The 22,082-nt window shown below is 37.3% G+C and overlaps 1 protein-coding gene across 1 annotated transcript in view; it reads right to left on the reverse strand.

The window, feature by feature from the left end:
* The window catches only part of LOC124605101 (splicing factor 3B subunit 1), a 64,442-nt gene that overhangs the window by 23,048 nt on the left and 19,312 nt on the right, over positions 1-22,082 (reverse strand). The window contains exons 5-10 of the mRNA XM_047136550.1: positions 14,309-14,388; positions 9,967-10,170; positions 5,149-5,353; positions 4,643-4,933; positions 4,021-4,161; positions 1,259-1,440 (exon numbers count right to left, since the gene is read on the reverse strand). Coding sequence (XP_046992506.1) covers positions 1,259-1,440; positions 4,021-4,161; positions 4,643-4,933; positions 5,149-5,353; positions 9,967-10,170; positions 14,309-14,388 — 1,103 coding nt within the window. The remainder of the gene's footprint in view (positions 1-1,258; positions 1,441-4,020; positions 4,162-4,642; positions 4,934-5,148; positions 5,354-9,966; positions 10,171-14,308; positions 14,389-22,082) is intronic.

A 22,082-nucleotide genomic window follows, 5' to 3' on the forward strand; every position in this document is an offset into this window, starting at 1 on the left:
AGATGAGCAACTGAAGGAGGAAAAAAGGTCTATTGCAAATATCTTTTGTGATCAATTTAATTCTGAACACAATGTAATTGTTACAAATATGAGGGAGTGTCAAAGACAGTAAAATGACTACAAATTATAAGCATACAAAGTGGAAAGCCCCAAATCAATGTTTGAAAAAAAGGTGATGAAAGCACACTGCTTTACCACAAATTAACCCTCTAACTGTAGGCAATTTTCTGATTTTTCTGTACAAAACCATGGTGCATTTTTATTTGTTAATTTAAATGGTTGTAACGACAGAAATATTGTAATGTAACAAGAAAACCAAAAATTTACTTTAGACTTGAATTGTAACAGACAATGTAAATAATGAAGGAAATGTGAAAAACTGCATTCAATGCTATGAAGCAAGATAAACTTATTTATACATATTCTGAGTGTTGTTTATCTTAAAGAAAGGTTCCAGACAAATGCTCGACAATACAAATAAGATACAGCTGCAATGAGAAGGTATATGTGTGAGTGAGTCCGGATAACATGTAAAATACGACTCCTGCACTTTCATGCAGAAAACTACAAACATTCGATGTTCCAGAGCAGCAGAAAAATATTTGAAGGGAAAACTGTGACTTCCAATGGCCTAACATAGTGGAAATTAAGTCTGCTGTGATTATCACGGGCCTTTTAATACACATCTACATCACCCATGGCTGGAGGGTTAACTAGCAGTTGTTTGTGAGATGAGAAAGGGGTTGTCAATCATCAAAAAGACAAACTATGCTTGAATGTAATAAATTTCAGACCTAACGTATCTAAAATGCAATAAGTGAAAGTTCAGTTGTTTTACTAGTTGGACCACTCGCAAGGAGGAATACTGTTACCTAGATTACTGAAAAGGGCTATTAATAACACACTAGCACCTATTTCTCTACAGGAAGTATTTTATTTTGGAATGATCATTACTATTAATTGCTTTTCATTTGATAACATTAGTTAATGGTAGCTGAATTCAAATTATAAATTATTTTTAAAACTTTTCACATTCTTAACAAGGGTACTATGTTTGATCTATAAGAAAATTGCCAGTCACATGAAACTACAATTAAATAAAGAAAAATTATCTACTTCTCAATTAGTAGCCAAATGGAAGAAATCGCACAAATGGAAGGTTTTAAAACCAAAGAACAGACTAATTTGCTAGCGGAATCAAGTCATGTAACAAATGAAACCAATATTTGCAATATATTTTTAAGAAATTCCAAATTACCAGCAGCTTGTCAAAATATTGTGCATCTTCTGGTTTCATGAAGGGCAGATTTCCTTTAGGCTGGTTGTCCATATATTTTGCAGTCTTATCCTCTGTCTGGATAAAGAAACCAGCCGGTGTGCCAGCTATAGGTGTTGGTGTTGCTGTCAACTTACGGGCCGGGGTGCGTATTGGAATATACCCTGTGATACAAAGAGACAGTATTATCTGAAACTGACATGTGAGACTGGTTTAAAATATAAAGGAAACAATATCAAAATATAAACTAAAAAATGTTGAAAATAAAATTAAGGCTGCCCATCAACCTAAACCAGCATTAATTACCATTTTAATTACCGTTATGAGTGTTGGATCAATTTCTACATTCTACAAAGAACATACACAATGTCTGATATGCCAGTATTTCATCCAAGGACTTTCTAAATGAACAAACCCACTAAAACACATCAATGGTGCCTTAAATTAATTGTGGAAACTCTGAACTACTTTGACCTGCAATTTAATGTTTACTAAAGGGAGTATGTATATGAGGATTGACCACCACCCACCAAACAGACCATCTTGGACAATGGAAAGTTCAGGATGCAATAAAAACAATCATCAAATTTATCCGAGAATAATACAATCCTGAATATAAGACAACCCCCATTTTTAAGAGGATCCTTGAAAAAAATTGTAACTCATATTCTGACTTATTAAAATTACAAACTGTTTTATTGACATAAAATATCTGCACAAAACATTAGCATTATACCTGTTCTAAACTTGGGCCATTTATTGATAATACAAGGGGAAATAAACATAAAGAAATGATTTACATTAATTATTATCTTCATTACATTTTTGCTTACTAACTACAAGCCTGATGTCTGGGGTATCACCATTTTAATCATCACAGTCATCCTAATAGCACCACTGTTAAACTTATATCTTTGTTGTCAGCAATATTTGGCTGTTCCCTCCAATATGTGGCAATTTCTGAGGAGGTTACAGTAGCACACAGCTGTTTTTTGCCGAATACATATTGGATTTCACTTTCATACTGACATGAGAATGTTACCATATTTCTTGCTACAAACATATTGCCTGCCTGCCGCTCTGTCACTGGCTGCAGAGAAACATCAGCCAACACACCCTCTTTCGTTCAATACACTGCTCACGGAAACACATTACGTATGCAACTGGCCCCTGTCTAGACTCTGTCTCCTGCAGAACTGTATTCGACTGGTTTTAAAGTCAATTCAAAGGGATTCAATCAAACTGTAGTTAAAACATGGGAACACTCATAAAAATCCAAAGAACGTGGTGTAGATTCTCTTGGTTGGCAGCCCGACAAAATTTGCTGCCACCCACTCATCACTCCCGCCCCTCATGGCTGCTATCATTGTCCCCCATCCAGCCCTTCTGTAGTGCTGTGCTTGAGCAACTGTGAAACACAGAATTAAATATCCCGCAGTGTGACATCAAATGTAAAAAACACCATTAATACATGAATAAAAGACAACAATCTTGATTCAGTCCGATTCTCAAGCTTTCATTCATCCCGGATCTAGTGACATTGTCAGTACTACCTACATGGGGTCTTGCCACTGTAACTCATTCTCGTGATAATCATTAAGGTCAACTTAATATAATTTATTTTATTTCTTAGACATTTAACTCTGGGTTAATTTTCTTTCTTGCTTTGTATTAATGTTACCAGCTTGTCCTGAAGCTGATTAAAAGTGGTAATGTTTTTACCCGGTATTCTAATACATGAACAATGACTGAATTTCTCATTTGCAACCCACTTGGTAAATAATTACAGTCTTTCATAACCAAATAAAATAATGGCGTGTGTTCAGAATCAAGTAATGTTTACTGAAGAACATTTTCACCTTTCAGTATTACCTTCACTTAAATGCACCATAAATGTTTGTTACGGTCTCCATACACGGATGAGAACTTTTATTGCAAACCTAGTCAAATACAAGTTCATAGCATGATAGAATGGTTGTGTATCATAAAATTGTCAAATTTTAAGCGAAATAATAGATGTAATACATTTTAGTTGTGGCTAGTTCATAGCTTCTTTAGTATCCACTGCACTAGCACTGCACGAATCAAATGACATGCAATAGTTTGAGCAATCTCGACTCTGCATTGAGCACTTCAGTGTATTGAGAAATCTTGAGCATGTTCGAGAGCAAGTATCGTTTACCTGACCTAATCCTCTGAATTCTTCATATTAAATTTGCACTTGACCTCAATAGTCAAAGCCTCATCTGTAAATGTAAACAACCCCTATATCAATCTTTTTAACAATGTAAAATGTTGACCTCAGCAGCACTAGTTTAATCTGTGAATATAAGACAATCCCATATTTTCCGACTGACAATTTTGTGAAAAATGCTCCTCTTATAATTGCGTAAATGTGATTACATGTGCATGCAAACTGCTATCTCTCTTTGTTATCTGTCAGCCTGTCAGTGAGGGGGCACCTATCCTGATACACATAGTTCATACTGGATTTTCACCTGCTACATAGATAGTCTGTCTGAAATACTAACTAACAGATCATTGAGGAGTCTCATTTTTGGCACCAGAATAAGGAAGGAAACACAACATTATTGGTACATCTATATCTGTGTATTATCTGTAAATATTGTTACGTTCCACCCTGGATTTTCCATTGTTTAATGTATCTGTGTATTTCATAGTCTTAAGATTATGTGTAACTCCCAACCCCAGAAATATTTCACTGTAAATATTTGTGCACTGACCTGCTGGAGGCTGCAACACTTTGTAGCCTGGTGGGAACATTGCATCCAATTCATCATCAGAGAGCGGTCTGTTTCTTTCATCAATCTCACGTTCCCAGCGGTATGCCTGTAACTGTTCAGGAGTCATCGTCGCCAAGTGCCCTGTAAAAATGAAAGAACATCTAGAAGAAATAACCCAATTCAAAATATAACAGATGTTCATTAAACGGTAATCAATATATCACACTGAATACAATAGGAAAAAAAAAAAAAAAAATTAAAGTTTTACTCAGTAATGTTGAAGTGTCAATAAATAAACTGACATAACTTTGGAGAACACAGGTCAGCATTACATGAAGAACAGAAAACTGAAGAAAACATGAAATAAGATTGGAGCAAAGCTATAGAATGAACTAAACTGGTATAACTCCTTGAAGTGCTGTGATAAAGTAGAATGTGTAACAAGCTGTAACCAACAGCCAACTTCTGTGTTTTGGGACAGAAGTTCAAATATTCAACATTGTGATGCAGAATCATTAATTAAACTGTACCATCAAACAGTAACAACTATAAAACTTCCTGTAAGTTTCTTACAGAAATCATTCCTCGAATGCCAGATTACTTCTATCTGAACATCACAAACCTGGAGTAGGGGTGGCCATCGCCATGGCCTTCTGACCAGTTGGTGTAACACCGGACGGAGTCATCAGTGATGGCGTGGCCCCTGGTGTGCCGTGTGGAGTACCATGTGGTGTGTGTGGCGTGCCGGGAGTCTGTGGGGTCATTGCACCAGGTGTCATCTGGCTCGATGGGGTCTCATCCCAACGGCTGCGCCTCTTGCTAGCAGACGGTGTCGGGGTCTCCTGGATGGGGTCACCGGCAGTCCGATCAGTGCGAGGTGTTTCTGCCCACCCACTACCGTGTCCAGGTGTTTCTGCAATAGATAGTTATACAATGTTATGTTTTAGCTACAGCAAAAAGAATTTTGCTAGTTCATAAATACGAGAAGTGTGAAAACAGAAAATTTGTCTATATTTCAATGACCACTTTACCAAATGAGTAAATGTTTTAAATGAACTTTTAAACATTTAAGGCAGAGAAGACACATGACAAAAACTACTTTGGAATAAAAAGTAATATACGATGTACCTCTTTCTGTCTTTGGAGTCTCATCCCACCGGTTGCGCCGTGAGCTCGAGATTCCCTTGTCATGCTGTGGCGTTTCCCGGCCGGGTGTCGCATGTCCCGGTGTTGCGTCCCACATCCGTGTACTCTGCCCAGGCGTTGCTCCTGGGGTTTCACTACCCTTTGCATGACCAGGAGTCTCGTCCCACCTTGTTGAAGCTGGGGTGGCCTTTCCAGGAAAAATTAAACATTACTAAAGTTAACTGTACATAATATTTCTACTTTGTAAACATAAGTCTACATGATACTCTTACAATATGAAGACACACAGAAGCATAAACTACACACTTTCCATGGAAATACAGAACATGACATTTGTATCATACTTAACAACATTGAGGCCAAAAGACATCGTGCTACTTCTAAGCTTGAAGGTTAAAAAATAGATTTGCATGAGAAAACGCCTTGAGTCAGGTTGATCCAGTTCAAGTGCCTATGCATGGGCAACTGGATGCCTGTGAGCAGAGGCTGAAAACAGCTTGTGCATTGGCAGTCAATGCTTTGCACACAATACTGGCTAGTCAGTTAACATTGATTAAACAAATGCAGTTATGAGGACAATTCTACAAGAAAAAATCAACCCAGGTAAAAATATTAACATCTGATTAAATTTGCAGACTGTGACATTTATTTTTTATCATGAGTGATGAAATACTTCCACAAGATGCAGAGTGCCTCGTTGGGCTGCACTGCAGAAAGTGGGGTAGCTTGAAAAACTCTTTGACATGTACATCATCGTGCCATTATAATAATTCTGTGCTGTTGTAATACTTGTCTTCATAGAGAGTAATTTTGTAAATCAGTCACTTCTAATTGCATTTCCAAAGATTCAATATCTGACACAACAGGAAACAAGAGTACTAAACAATTTTAGGTTACTTACTAGGCTACACATATGTGTCAAAAACTCCGAAGAAGTTTCACAATGTTATGTTTATGACTCATGAAATGTGTGCCTGAAAGTAATTTTGGAGGTTGTAAATAATAATAAGAAACACTCAACATTCAACAATCATTCAAATTATCATAAATGTTATAACAAAGAAGTCAAGAGTAACTAGGTGTCTCCAAAATCAGCGTAGCTGTACAAAGGCACTTTATTTGCAGCTACCAGTTTCACGTCTGTATAGACGCTTCTACAGGTTTATCTGTCAAGAATAAAAATCACTTTGTGAAAGTTATTTGAAACTGTAGAAATGCAGAACAAGAGATAATGTTGGCATTCAAGTCCAAACAATACCAATTACTCACAATGGCTACATTTTAATAACGGAGATGGGCAATTATGGAGTCCCAGGAATCAGGAAGTTATCCAAGTTAAGAGAGTCAAATGACATTGGTGGGTTGTCATAATAAAATTGAGTACACCAGAAAGATGCTTGTCAAAATGTACAATGCACGACTGCTGAATGTGCCAAGCCTAGCAAAAACTGGGGAGAAGCAAATAATGAATGCGATGCTAATGTCATTGGGATAAAAACTAGCATCTAGGAAGATTACTATCATACATGGGAAACATCATTAAAAAATAACACTATAATAGGGAACTGAAACACTGTGAATGGAAAAAACCTGAAAACATCATGTACAATATTTTACAGGATTCAGTAGATGCCAGCTACATAACAAGATGTAACCAAAACTTAAAAAATCATGTGTGATGTACATAATTCTGCTGCACAGCTAACAGGCTGATGTGTAAGCAGCCCATAAACGCTCGCAATATCCTGGGAGGTGGAAGGCCACTGTTCCAAAGAGGAAAAAATAAACACATGAACAGCTACAATAAGAAAATCATAACATCCTCTTTGGCACTGTGGTATTGTTAGCTTCCACAAGCTGCTTACCCCCCATAGGCCTAATAGCAATACAGTGGAAGTACGAGAATCACACACGATTTTATGTTTTACTTACTTCAGTTCTATACAGCTGGTGTCTTATCAAATCCTGTAATATACCCTACGGTATGTTCTCTTGTAAGCTATTTCCCGTTTATTTCCATTCTCAATATTTCAGTCCCATTCTAGAGTACTATTTTTTGGATTACACTTTCTGTGTACTTATAGCAATTTCCCTAGATGTTAGTTATTTCTTACATGTTTTATCCCTGTGCACATTAGTGTCTCACTCACTATTTGTTTTTCCTCACTTTTTCTTCTCTGCCTCTCTCATTCAGCAGTTATGCTTTGTACATTTTGACAAGCATCTTTCTGGTGTACTCAATTTTATTACGACAGTCCGCCAATGTGGTTCGACTCTTAATGTGGATAACTTCCCGAATGCTGGGACTCCATAACTGTCCATTTACATTATGAACATATAGCCATTGTGAGTACCTGTTTTTTTTTTGTTGAATGCAACACTATCTACAGTCTGAATTTCTACTGTTTCAAAAACTTCCACACAGTGTTTGTATTCTTGGCAGATAAGCCTGAAGATGTGTTTCTGCTGTCATGAAACCAGTAGTTGTTAACAAAGCACCTTCATAGAGCTATGAGGATTTTGGAAACAGCTCACCATTCTTGACTTCTTTAACTGGAAGATAATCCGTGGGAGGGGGGGGGGGGTCAGGTAGGAAGTACATACACTGTAACAGTCTGCCTTTCAAGTACATGCAATTTGTCTATTTACACATAACTTTGTCACAAAAGTCAATAATAACTAGATCCCTTCCCTGAAATGTCATATTTAAGTTACTTAAATGTATCACAATATCAGTGACAAAGGCTGTGCACATGTGACAGAATGAGGTGTGAACGTGTGCCTGAGCTTGCTCAGAAGGCAAGTTGAGACTGCTCACATCACTTGGGGCACAGCTGGAACAACTTTAAGTTACCGTAATTTCCCTCAATAGAACGAAATACTCTCTACTCCAATTAGTTTTTTATGTTCTCCTTGAGGAAAAGGTGAAGACAAAAAAGAACACTGAGAGGACTCCAAGACTCATTTGCCCACTTATGGAAAAGATATAACATCAATAAAATGTTACATAACAAGAAGTAAAACAGTTTAAAAATTTTAATGCAGTGTTATAAAGGATCACACTAAGAGTACTGAAAACAAAACAAACTTTTTGTGGTGGTATGCAACAATTAGAACTCTAGGATGACTGTGTAAAAGAATTTTAATTTTTTTTATTTTCCAGAATGACTGCAACAGCCACAATTCATCTGATACTGAAACACATATCAAAAACGCTGGAGACAAAAGCAAATTCAGATGACGAACTTTTATTGGTTAACACATATACAAGACTAGACTGCACTAGACACAGCCAATCCAACAACTAAGCTCTTTGAGTTGAATGATAAAATCTTCTGTGCCATAACGGAAATCCTGCCCTACTACCACCACCTTCAGCTAACCCAATAAGGGTTATGTGACATGGGAATGAATTATGTCTGTAAGGATGTCAGTGAAGAGCAACCCAGAGAATGTCAAGCTGTTCATAGACAGTAAACACCGCTGTTCATGGCTGTGTTTCACCATGAAGAAACAGGCCAGAAAGAGTTGGTGAAGTGATTTTCTGTAACAGACAGCTTTTAGATGTTTCAGTGATACTGTGTCTTCATCATTCTTCTGGAGGAAAGAAAATCATGCATGTGTAGTATATGTTTTTATATCAAAATACTGTCCCAAGAACTTTCTCTCCCAAGACATACTAGTACCAGCATTCACATCTATCCTTTTTCCTCTTCCTTCTCCAACCTGTACTTGTTTTCAAAAACTACAGTATTCAGCTGTGACCACCCTTTCATTCTAGAAATGCCTCTCCTCTGTCTTAGAAGGGACGACACAACTGTAATCAAAAGTCTTTACTATACAAGTCTGCACCAAACAGATTAGATCTGGAACCCAAACACTGGCATGGAGATCTGGAAACCAAGCACTGACATGTTGCTATTTCAAATGTTCTTGGGATAGTGGAAGCACCCCCAACACTTATACCTAACCAATAAAATCTAAACAACAGTTAAATTAGCTCAGGTCACCTTCAACAGCCTCTCAGATTACATTTTAACTCCGAATACTTCACAGAGACAAGAGGTTTGATTTCAACAATACAAAAATTAGTGCAAAATTTTGAAGCCTCTTCAAACACTCGAGTACCCAAGAAAGTAACATTTGCAAACTAATTTAAAATTGTAATAATATGTTGTGCTAGAATGGTATGAATTTCTTGCTTGCTCTTGATACCGTTGACAAAGGGGGATAGCCACTGCAGGATAATACAGCAGCTCACCTATTTTGCTTCATACACAGCATGCAAGTCACGTTGAAGTAACCAAGTTGTTTCTGAAAAGGTATCTGTTAACTATCAATTGAAGAGTGGAATACGGTAGTGATAGAGAGGGCAGTTTTCCCAAGGCTGGAAAATATAATATAAATTAGAGGGATGATTCTGCTCGATCCATATGCATAACATGGGCATTTATTTCTGTAACACCACTTTTGACAGTTAATGTTATCAGCAGACTGTGCTGCAGTGTAATATATATGGCATTATTAAGTGCCGAACTATGAACTAATTATAAATTACAATATGGAACAACGTATGAAGACATTCACTCCTCTTTTTTAAGTTGAAATGTCAATAGATAGCAGGAGGTAAAAATATTCAACTAGTATAATGTTTCAACAAACATTCCTACTGTGCGAGAGAAGAGCACTAGTGATTTTCAGCTGCAGGGAGGAAGACTAGGATATATCATCTTGTTAATAAAAAGATCACTGGAGACAAATTTACCAGCAAGAACAGGTATAAAAATGTGAATGGCTTACATCCTCCTTGTCCCAGGTTGAGCTCTGCTGCTGCGCACTAGCGGCGACGACCGGAGCTGTTGGCTTCTTCTTGACAGGGACAGCCTCCTCACCTCCAGTCTGGTCCCAGCGTCCTCTTCGTTTCACTGCTGCTTTTGCTACCTCTCCATTTGTCACTGCTTTAAGTGTGCCCTCTTTTGACTTCTCGACAAGTTTCTTACGCAGCTGAAAACATTAAAATTTATTCTCACTACAAATCTGTGGATCATCTTGTGACTACGAAAAATTTTTAGGACACACATGCTGTGATAGGATAAGACTTTGATGGGAAGCAGATTATGTGGTTATGACCACTCAGCTCTCCCTCTGAATGAATGGTCACCACATACTATCCTTATTGCCTGGACCCTTGCCTTTCCCCCACTGACTCCCTCCCAGGCCCTCAGCCATCACCTCTAACAACACAAGTAAAGTTTAGTGAGTTGTGGATGCTTTTGTAAAATTTTATCGTGGTCCAGAGAAAAAATAAAAATTCAAATGTAGGTAAATTTTCGTTTTTCAAAAAGGTGTGGTTTATTTATATAAAATCATATTATAGGTACAAATGAGTTTTTAATTTTTACTCTTAAAAATAATATGAGCTAGACAGGTTAGAAATTAATAGTGGAAATTACATTTGCGGTCTTGAGCCAATTTTTACAGTCCAGTTCTTGCAAGGAACAACTTATGCGAAGAGTGTCTTCAAGGTGAGAGTCTGTTAACCTTGCACAATTTTTATTTCTCAAGCAATTTATGTTTAAAAAAGTTGAATCACACATGTACATGGAGCTAACAAAATAGGCATGTAAACAGACAATTTTTGCATATGAGTAATTTTGTGAAAGATTTTTACCCCAAAATACTTCAGTGGATCTAGTTTCGTACATTTACGAGGAAATATATTCTTGGAATTCAATTATCTTCATTTGAAATGAAGACTTTGGAAGACTGGGCAACTTGCAGCCACATTAGTCCATTCTGCCACTGGAGAAACTCCATACAGGAATTTGAAGAACTGTGAACTTCCCTGTTTATGTAAAGTCTTGGAATCTTTCTGAAAATTCCTTGCCAAGATTTGCCATAAAACAAAGACACTGCAGTGTCTATTTTCAAATTCTTTTTTTATATTCAAGTACTGTTGAAAAACAAATTCTTGATTTCAAATATCTTTTCAATAGATATCCAGCCTGTGATGGAAAGCAGACACACTTTGCATTGAACCACATATTCACTTCAAATTTTCTTATAATTCAATGTCAAGCAAGTTTAAATTTTCAGAATGTCTTTCAACAAAGCCACAGCTAGTATACTGCAGGCATCTGTTAGTATTTCCATGTATTCCCTTCCTTCCTGTGTACCCAAGTTCTCCAAGAATGATATTACTTGTTTTATTCGCCAGGATCGTGCTATTACTTTGTCTTCACTTAGCTAGCTAACACTGTTGTGCTGCAGTCAGTCAGAATATGTTGACACACAGTCTGACAAACTCCTTAAACTGCCTGAACCCAGCAGTCTTATCCTTGATACTCTTTACCGAGCCTTTTTCTTTGCCCATCATCATAAGAGCCCTGCAAGTTAAAAGGGAAACCATTCCATCATAACTACTGTCTGATTTTGCCATGAGTTCATCAAAATCTTCTCCACGAGTCTTGCCTTTCAATGGCAATAGTACTAGGAATTCATCTTTAAATACTTCGCCTTCATCAATGTCAAAAAATAACACAAAAACTGATGTTAGTGCAATTTATATTTTCACCGTCAGTTTTACACAATTTAAGACACACATTGATTGATGCACAAAACAATATTACCACATGGCAATAAACAACAAAAATAAGCAAACACTCACTTCGCATGCGAACATGACAACAAATGCCAGCCCACCTCCACCCCTCCTGGCAGCCGTCCTGCTACCACCCATGTACCAACGAACAACTTTGTCAACTAAGGTTCGAAAACAACTGGTGGAGAGCAGAGCAGCTTTCTCTGTAAAATTTCAGCACTGCTGATGCTAAAATAAAGTAAAAAATAAAGAAACATAACCCTAATCTCTGAGAGCATCAAATCAAGACACTCAAATGTGTGTGCACAGCCACACACTAGAATTAAATTTGTTTATTTTTTTACCTTATTTTAATGTCGGGGTCCCTGCACCAATCCTTAGTCAAAATATGACTAACTGTCAGACTGTCTGCAATGCTGCAGAACATAAGGCATAATGTTAGCAGAGGACAGATTCAAGAGTCCATTATAAAAGGTTCTTGCACTTGCAGTTCAGTTGTGATTTTAACAGTGCGAAGGGATTTGATGGCATGCACAAAGTAAGAGAATTGTCTCTTGAATTAAAATTTGAGGAGAAATTAAAGTTAGAAAATATTTTTTTGGTGGTCCAGTTTTCAATTTTCTTCAGCCCATATCTGGACAGGAGTCTGCCAGTTGCCAACTGTTGCTCAGCACTAGTTCTTCCAAAAAGTTAAGTTTCTGAGCTACGATGAAAACTCGAGCACAACCATTTAACGAACAGCTGATACCAGGATACTAACGGATGTCAGCATGCCCATTGAGGAAACCATCAGATTAAATCTATTGTTTATAACTTACTGTTTTTTCGAATGTATTATTATGAAACTATTAATTTGGTGCACAAGTTCATAGCATTATTCTATAAATTTAATAAACACAACTGACACACGTAACAGACTTTCATCATCAATAATATATTCTCCTTCACTATTTACAAGTCTGCGTACGCTGGGGTAACTTTTTGATTCCGCGACTGTAGAAATCATGAGGTTTTGAGGTCTAAAAACTCATCGAGCCATGTGCAGAGTGCATTTTCATCCAGAAAGGAAGTTCCTTGAAGTTGTTCGATAGAGCCCATAAAGGGTAAAATCTGAGGGCACATAATCAGATAAGGCGGGGGCAGAATGACTTCCCAATCCAAATCCCGTAGTGTTTGTTGTGAGCCTAGCAGAATGCTGGTGGGTGTTATCACGGAGTAGCATCACTTTACGCTGTCTTCCTGGTCATTTTTCTTGGACTTGGTCTACAAGACATCTCAGTTGTTGCCAATAAATGTCAGCAGTGATGATTACATGACAGGACAGCAGTTTGTAGTGCACCACGATGTTGCTGTTCCACCAGGTGCATAACATTACCTTTTGTGGATGCACGCATGTCTTTGTGCAGGGAGTTTCTGCTTTGTCTGGGCTCAACCACTCCTTTCTTTTCCTTATGTTAGCATGAAGACACCATTTCCTGTTACCATTAATGTAGAAATGATCAGTGTCGTTCACGAGCCTGTAGAGGTATTGTGGTACTGGCTTAAAGCATGCGGTGCCCGTACATTCACTTTTTGTACCTCGTCCACTGCATGCAAATGTTGCACGATGGTTGAACAGTTCATCACATCTGCCGGGTCTCAAGTACACAATGATGTGGATTAATGCGTGGATGTAAATGATCTCCATCAAACCCAAAGGTCTTACTGAACATGGAGAATCACTAATGTCAAAACGATTCTCCTCAAAATGAGACAACCATTTTCTTGCCATGTTCGGTCCAGAGACACTATCTGCATAGATGGTGCAAATGTTTCTGGCTGCTTCAGCTGCTGTCACTCCTCTATCTAACTCAAACAGAGAAAATTTTCCGATTTCTCCAATTGGCAATCCATTTTACAGGGTTCACAAATTCACTCAGTATCTCCAAATGACAAAATCACATTATGTAAACTCAAATAGCACCAGTGAACTACAAATAAAAAATGACAATCAATAAATTAACCCATATCAACCATAATATCAACATGAAAAACAAAAATGGTATGAACTTACGCATCAACCTAATATTTAATGATTTTTAACTGATGAATAAGTGGTACAGTACTCAAAAACTACCACAATCTTACACAGGCTAAGGCAGAGTGACAATACTGTTTCCCAGGACATGCTGATGAGAATGCAATATGTTTAGTCTTGTTTATGTGCTTGTCCATCATTCAACTATATGATCAGTGGTTATCTTTACTATTTTGATTATCTGTATTTTGATTAGTATCGCGTACGTTTTGGATATTCTTCCTGAAAGTGAAGCTTCTGGCTAGGATTTACTTTCAAGCAAAACCATTTAACAATACCTGATACACATAATAATCACAGTTGCCAGCATGACTTACTGAGGAAATTTAATCAAAGCTGCATCAATGTGGTTTAACATTGCCAAACTTATTTCAATTCTGAAATTATTTCATGGAACCATCGAGACATGACAACGGGTGACTATCAGACCACAAGCCATTAGAAATGAATAAGATTTTACAAACCTCAGTCTCCTCACCACGCAGTAACTGTTCTTTCATGATCTCCGTATATGTTCGAGAGCCAAGATCAGGTGTCTTCCCACCTGGAACCACAACAGAACAGTATTAGCACAGGCACAGCTTACACCACCTTAGACCTAAACTAGATTAAATCTATTTTTTTATAATTTGCTATTACTTTGAATGTATTATAATGAAACTACTTAATGACTTTTAACTGCTGAATATGTTTTGAAAAACAGTGGCAGCTAGCACAACAAATATAGATGGATATAAACAGAATATCTACAAGACTCTGAACATGTCACCATGACGGGAATAGACACACAACAAGAATGTTAGAACTAACTCACAAACAAAATCATTTGTGAAAGCCACCACTGGAACATTTGCCCAAGCCAAGTCAATGCCTGATATTATTTCAGCAGTGTTACAACTAAATTTGTATTGTGAAATGTTCATTTTCAAAAGATGCAAGATGCTGATACAATAAATCCAAATATGAAAGCAACTGTGTTCAGAGTGTTACTGAAATACGTATGATAATGGAAGACTGAGCGTTCTATCCCAGACCTACAAAACAAATGAGGATTTCAACATGTCAAATGGTCGTTGGATCTGAAACGAATTTTAATATGCAATTAACCAGCAACAATGTCATTCATGAATAATATCAACATGTTAGACATGAGAGAAGTGCATGCAATGAAAATTATAAGTGGTTTGCTAAATATATAAAAAGCTCCACAACAGAATTATGAAAAAGCCACAGTTGCATTCCATCTTGATTTCAATGCAATGATAATGTGAGATACGGATAATCAAACAAAACTGCCATCTTCTGTTACTTAAAAATGCATATAAGGGCAGAGCTTATTTAAGCTATTACAATTAAGCATATGGGACAATACCTACATATTCTGCAACTTGCATTCTTAAAATTAGTGGATGGCATGGACTGAACTCTCTTTCCAACGAAACTCTGCCGCAACTGCATCTACTATTCTTTCTTATCTCATTTCAAACTTCCTACCCCCCCCCCCCCCCCTTCCCCAGAAGAACATTCTCCATAACCTGTGTTTGTATTAGTCCATTGTATAATCTTGTAATCCAAAAAAACAAAAAGAACATATACACTCACTGCTCTTCTGCAAACCCCCCCCCCCCCCTCCTCCTCCTCCACCCCAGTCCGAAATATCCAGTTCGATTTTCAAATTGTTCAAAATTACTTTAAACACAGCTAAATTATCAATTTACATATACCATATTTTCTTCACAATGTTTAAGCTGGTCATTATTACAGCCACAAATGCTTAATATTTTCTAACAAGACTTACAGCTTAAACAGCTATTCAAATCAAATTTGCAGGAGTAACTGAAAATTTTATGAGGTACAATTCCTTTCCAGAATGGAACAGTTTGTAGCAGAAAATAAGCCTCATTTTTACCATTTCTGGTACCTATTGTTTGCTGCCACTTATGAGTGGCTCACTTCTGACAATTCGCAATTGAAATTAAAGGTTACCCTGACAATATGACTATATATGTGCTGAAGCAGAAGAAAGCAATGCATACGACATAAGAAAACCTGCAAATGGAATTTATATACAGGGTGTACATAAAATCCGGAAACACTTTCAATTATTTATTGCACAAGAACCAAACAAAAAAATGGCTCTGAGCACTATGGGACTCAACTGCTGTGGTCATAAGTCCCCTAGAACTTAGAACTACTTAAACCTAACTAACCTAAGGACAGCACACAACACCCAGCCATCACGAGGCAGAGAAGAAGAACCAAACACTGCACAGATATTATACATATGTCATTTTGAAGAGAAATCCTGAAATAGTTTCATTTCATGTTCAAAACATTCCTTAACATAACTGGAAGCTAACTGCGAGCCAAATTTCTTTAGCTCCATTCCATTATAATGTCACTTGCAGATTCAGAAACCACAAAAAAGCAAAATGCAGTAAAAAGTGTATTTGAACTTTTACGATGTTACATTACAGGTTTTTCCTTTGTGAATCTTATTGAGCATCCATATGGACACTCAGACAGAGCATATATTTTGAAACTTTTGCTTAAAATAAAATTTGTAGAAAAATTCTGATTAAGACATTATGATACAACAATGTGACTGATGCAAAAAAATTCGTCAGCACAACAACCGTTAAAAAGCTTTAAGAAGAAGAAACAATAAACAGTTTCAAAAAAAAGTGCTGCACTTCTGAATGACACAGTGAAAATTCAGTCACAACAGCCTGCATACCAAAGAGCAGATCCAACATGCTACTGAAACAAAACTGTCCACTCTGATAAATATCTGTATCATACTCTAATACCAGAGTAGGGTGCTTCAATTATAATTGCTGCAAGTGCCTGTTACAAGAATAGTACAAAAAAGAAGAGGGGCAAAAAAATCAGAGTTGCTACTCACATGTAGTATTACAATATGAAAATATATTGTCATGGAATTTTCCATTCTACTAGACTTTCATTTTGCACAACAACTGATTCAGGAGAGAACAGTAGAACAAATACCATTGGAAATCATTAATAATACATGTTACGTACCACGCCAACAATAATCCGATAGAAAACGGCTATGCCACAGATATTAATTCAATAAAATTTGCCACTAACCAGGTCATGACGACAATTTTAACATGTGTCATATGTTTACAACTGTCCTGCAAGAACTATTATAATATTTGAATATTACAGTCTTTAAAATAACAACTTTTTCAAAATACAATGGAAACTTATCCCTCCACAGTACAATTTATATTCACTTATTGTCCTACAGCTCTGTTCACCCTATTCTTATCTCCATATTATCTTTTAATTAATGTTTTCTTGCCCTCCCTTCCTTTTATTTCTTTCCTTTCCTTTCCTTTCCTTTCCTTTCCTTCTTCCTTCCTTCCTCCCATCAGATAGCAAAATGTTAATACACATTCTTGTGCATCTTACTACTATCCTCCTTCCCTTCCTTAACCAATACACCTATTTCCTTTGTCCCAGAAGAATAAATTCATAAAATATTCCATAAGCTCATTAATGAAAAGTACAACCTGTTTCCAATTCCATTATTTGTCTGTAACTCACTAATTCTCTACAAATTTGCGTTTATCATGTGATATGGATATGTCAATAAGAGCTTATGTATTTTTTAACTTTGCGTGTACATCTTGACTGGGGGAGAATCACACCTACACTGAAGTAAAATTACTGACTTTTTACCAAGTACCTAAATATGTAGGAGGTAGTAGTGCAAGATCTTTCAGAAGCTAAAATGCAACAGATATGCTCTTCATTATTACATGAGAACATAACAAGGAACACACAAGCAGAAATAAGCCTCTGCAGTTGTTATTAGGGAGCTGTTCAGCAATCAAAATCTTTACACTGTAGTTACAAAAAATCTAAACTAAAAACATACTGAATATTGCGGTGCAAAGTTTTACATGGCATATGAATTCGGAAACTTAGCTAACAAATGAATGGTAAAAATGAGATTAATTCCTTCTCAGCAAACATACATAAAAGACTCGTTTCCTACATTTAAAAAAAATGATATGTTCCATTACAGAAAAAAATCTAGACAATGAAAACTGAACAATTTCAGACTGCTTGAGCTTGGGCATATGTTGAACTTGCCAAGATACGTACATGCCCATCCTGCTGCTACACTTCAGCAAACGGTTGTTTGCAAACATCTTGATCCATGGATGAATTTTAATAGCCACCTAGAAAAAAGCTGGGGTGATTAATAGATTTCTGATAACTCTCACACAACAATCACACACCCAAGAAAACTTCTCCTGCAGCTTCTCCGCAGTTGATCCGTGTTGGTTCTTCCTTTGTGTCCAGTAAAAATACTTCTTACAATTTGTGAATGACTTTTACTTTCCCTATCTTCTGAGGCTTTTTCATATTACAAATTTATCATGTCAACCGGGTGTCTGGAATGTTCTCCTTTTGTAACTCAATCAGTGAGAGTTGCGTGTATCTACTATTTGTTTCTGACCATTTCCCAAATCAGTTCTCTGTAACCATCATTCTGATACATACAGGAAAAGAACTGTTGGGAATACAACTAACCGTTTACAGAAACAAAACTTGCTGCAACATGTAACATTAAAACTTTAATCTGTCCCTCATCCTACATTAGGATGGCTGTGCCTTGCTACTGTTTCCACAATATACTTGCAATGTGAAAATATTTAAATGTTAATGCATAAAACAAAAAACCAGTCGGTACAAAAATGTCCCTTGGAAGTGACAGAACATGGACTGCTCTCCTTTAATATTTGTTCCTTACAAATGTGATAATGGTATGTACCTCCACTTAAGCCAATGACTGTGCTAGTCCTTTCAATACATGACACACTAATCACAACTCTCAAAATCAGAGAATCTCACCAGACCTCAACCTCATGACACTTCTGTAACATATTCATGCTTTGTTACCCTAAACATTCTGTAAAGCATAATATTCTAATTTAGACGCTATTAAAAAAAAGTCAGATTTTAGGCAAAGGAGAACATTCCAACAGAGGAAGATTGTTAAAAGTGGAAACTGTGTATCACTACCAGGAAAATATCCCTTGTATTTATGCACAATAAAAACAGTGTTATCGTTTATAACTGGAAGGCATATTAATTCTGAAATGTAGGGTGTAATTAGCAGATTTTATCCAAATACCAACTGATATAAGAAATACCCATTTTATATTGCAGTCTCCTGCTAAGAGAGCAAGACACTGCATCAAACAATCATATATTTGTCTCCAACGAAAATCAAGAAGCTATACTGTAGCATTATACTGTCACTCTCATGGCTTTATCTACCCTTTTTTTCTTATGTTTAGTAGTTCTAGTATGTCCAAAGACCAGTTAGATGCAACCTCCTTTACTAGTTTATTCTGTGAAAGCCTCCTCATCTCTGGATAGTGAAATGAAATGATCATATGGCATTTACTGGCCGAGATATCCCCTTCAGGATTCAGTCGCCGTATTTTAAGTCTTCTTAGTTGATGCCACTTCGGTGACTCGAGTGCCAGTGATGATGAAAATCACACAACACCCTGTCCCCTGCCAGGAATCGAAATTAGGCCCCCCTGCGTGGTCGGTGGTAATGCTACTGCCATGCTATGGAGGAAACAAACTACATATGAATCTACTTAATGTATTTGAGCCTTGGCCTGCCTCTACAATTTAACCCCCCCCCCCCCCTCCTCACACACACACACTTTTTTCCATTAACAAACAAGTTTGTAATCCACAAGGATGTGACCATCAATGCAACCTTCCTGATGGTCAAGTTGTACCACATAATTAGTAGAGTAAGTTGAGTGCCCTTTCATCAGCCTCAAATTTTATGTTTTTTATTGTTGCGGACCACATTTACATAAATAGCTGTACATAGCACATCTACTTTCCCATGCATAGCTTCCCTACTGTTCTTCATTACTGATAATACATTCCAAGGCAGAAAAAAACAATACACCACAAAGGTATTATCAGAATGGGACAAATTGGTAAATGTGATGTACATCTACAGACAAACAAATACAATTTCAGAAAAATTGTATGATTTATTCAAGAGAAACAGCTTCACAAACTGAGCAGGTCAATAACGTGTTGATCCACATCTGGCCCTTATGCAAGCAGTTCTTGATTAACAGAGTTGTTGCATGTCCTCTTGAGAGATATCCAGCCAAATTCTGTCCAATTGGCAACTTAGATTGTCAAAATCTGGAGCTGGTTGGAGGGCCCTGCCCACAATCCTCCAAACATTCTGAATAGTGGAGAGACCTGGTGACCTTGCTTGTCAAGGCAGGGTTTGGCAAGCTCGAAGACAAGCAGTAGAAATTCTCGCCATATGTGGGAGGCATTATCTTGCTGAAATATGAGCCCGGGATGGCCAGCCATGAAGGGTATCAAAACAGGGTGTAGAATATGATTAAAATGACACTGTGCTGTAAGGGTGCTGCAGAGGACAACGAAAGGGGTCCTGCTATGAAGAGACAAGGCACCCAGCCCATAAATCCTAGTTGTCAAGCCATATGGTGGGCAACAGGCAGGGTGGTATCCCACTGCCGTCTGGGGCGTTTCCAAACACACCTTCACTGGTCACCAACCTGAAGCAGGACTCATCACTGAAGACAAATCTATTCCAGTCAATGAGATTACAGGCCAGAGACGTGCTTGGAGATGCCCCAGACAGTGGTGTGATACCAAACTGACACGTCACATGCCATATGACCAGGCAACACAGAATGATGGTCTGGGGTGCCAATTCTTTTCATAGCAGGGGCCTTTGGTTGCCATCCACAGCACCCTTACAGCACAGTGTTATGCTGATGATATTCTACACCCCATTTTGTTGTCCTTCATAGAAAGCCATCCTGCCCTTATATTTCAGCAAAACGATGCCTCACCTGCACATGACAAGAGTTTCTACTGCTTGTCTTCAAGGCTTGTCAAACCCCACCTTGGCCAGCGAGGTCACCACATCTCTCCTCAATTAAGAATGTCTGAAGCATTATGGGCAGAACCTTCCAACCATCTCACGACTGTGACGATCTAACATGCCAACTAGGCACAATTTGGCATGACATACCTAAGGAGTATATCCGCAAGTCCATCAAACAGTGTCAAGCCAATCAACTGCTTGCACAAGGCCCAGATGTAGAGAAACACATTATTCACTTGCTCAATTTGTGAAGCTCTTTCCCTTGAATAAATCATAGAAGTATTCTGAACTTGTAATAATTTGTCTGTCTGTACATGAACATTACGTACACCAATTTCAATCCTATTCGGATAATTCTTTCATGGCGTGTCTTTTTCTTTTGTCTTGGAGTGTACTTTACAAAGTGTTATGTGATACCTGTTCTTGAAATAGAATTAACAGAAAACAGCTCAGCTCATGATTCAGAATATCTCTGCCTAGAATAGGAATTGACACCTTGCTTCAATTAAGTATAAAAGACCTGAATAACAAGACTGAAAATCATGAAAATATGATCGTAAAATGCAAAATAAAAACATGCCGTTAAGTTAGTCTCATGTCTCACTGACAACAAGGCCACAAGAGATTGAGCACTAACTAATGTAGAGAAAGATGAAGTAAAGAAGCTGCTGCGGTTTATTTAAAGAAGCATCCAGCCATGAGTAGTCTGCACTGATTCAGGTACTCTACAGGTTGAATGGACAGCAAATCGATATCTGCTCTCACTCTACATATTTTACTCAATCATTTAGCTTAACAAGCAATACTAAAACTGTATCTTTGTGCTGCATGTACTAAATCTGTTCTATTTTATGACAGGTCAGCTACAACTTTTTATGATCAAACTGAAGAACACAGAATAACGTATCTGTGAAATGGAAAAAATGCTCAGAATCACCAAAAATATCAGAATTGTATACATCAGAATAAACGATATTGTGAGAATAAAATTGAAGCTGAAGTAAATGTTGAAAGGGGACAAAAAGATTTGCTGTAATCAGCAGCCACACTCATCCAACTACACAATTTTCAGCTTTTTAAGGTGAAGGAGATGATATACACCTACAAGACAAAAATTGTAGTACAACATTAATACGATACTGTAAAATGCTGGGTGGAACTCAAATAATGAAAGCAATGAAAGTAGCCACTTACTATACAGGTGAATAGATGAGTAACAGACAGGTAAATAAACAAGATGAATGCTTAGATAAGCATTTGGACAATGCCAAACACTGCCAGCAGATTCCTTT

The sequence above is a fragment of the Schistocerca americana genome, chromosome 3 (genome assembly GCF_021461395.2).
Source record: "Schistocerca americana isolate TAMUIC-IGC-003095 chromosome 3, iqSchAmer2.1, whole genome shotgun sequence".
Taxonomy (NCBI): Eukaryota; Metazoa; Arthropoda; class Insecta; order Orthoptera; family Acrididae; genus Schistocerca; species Schistocerca americana.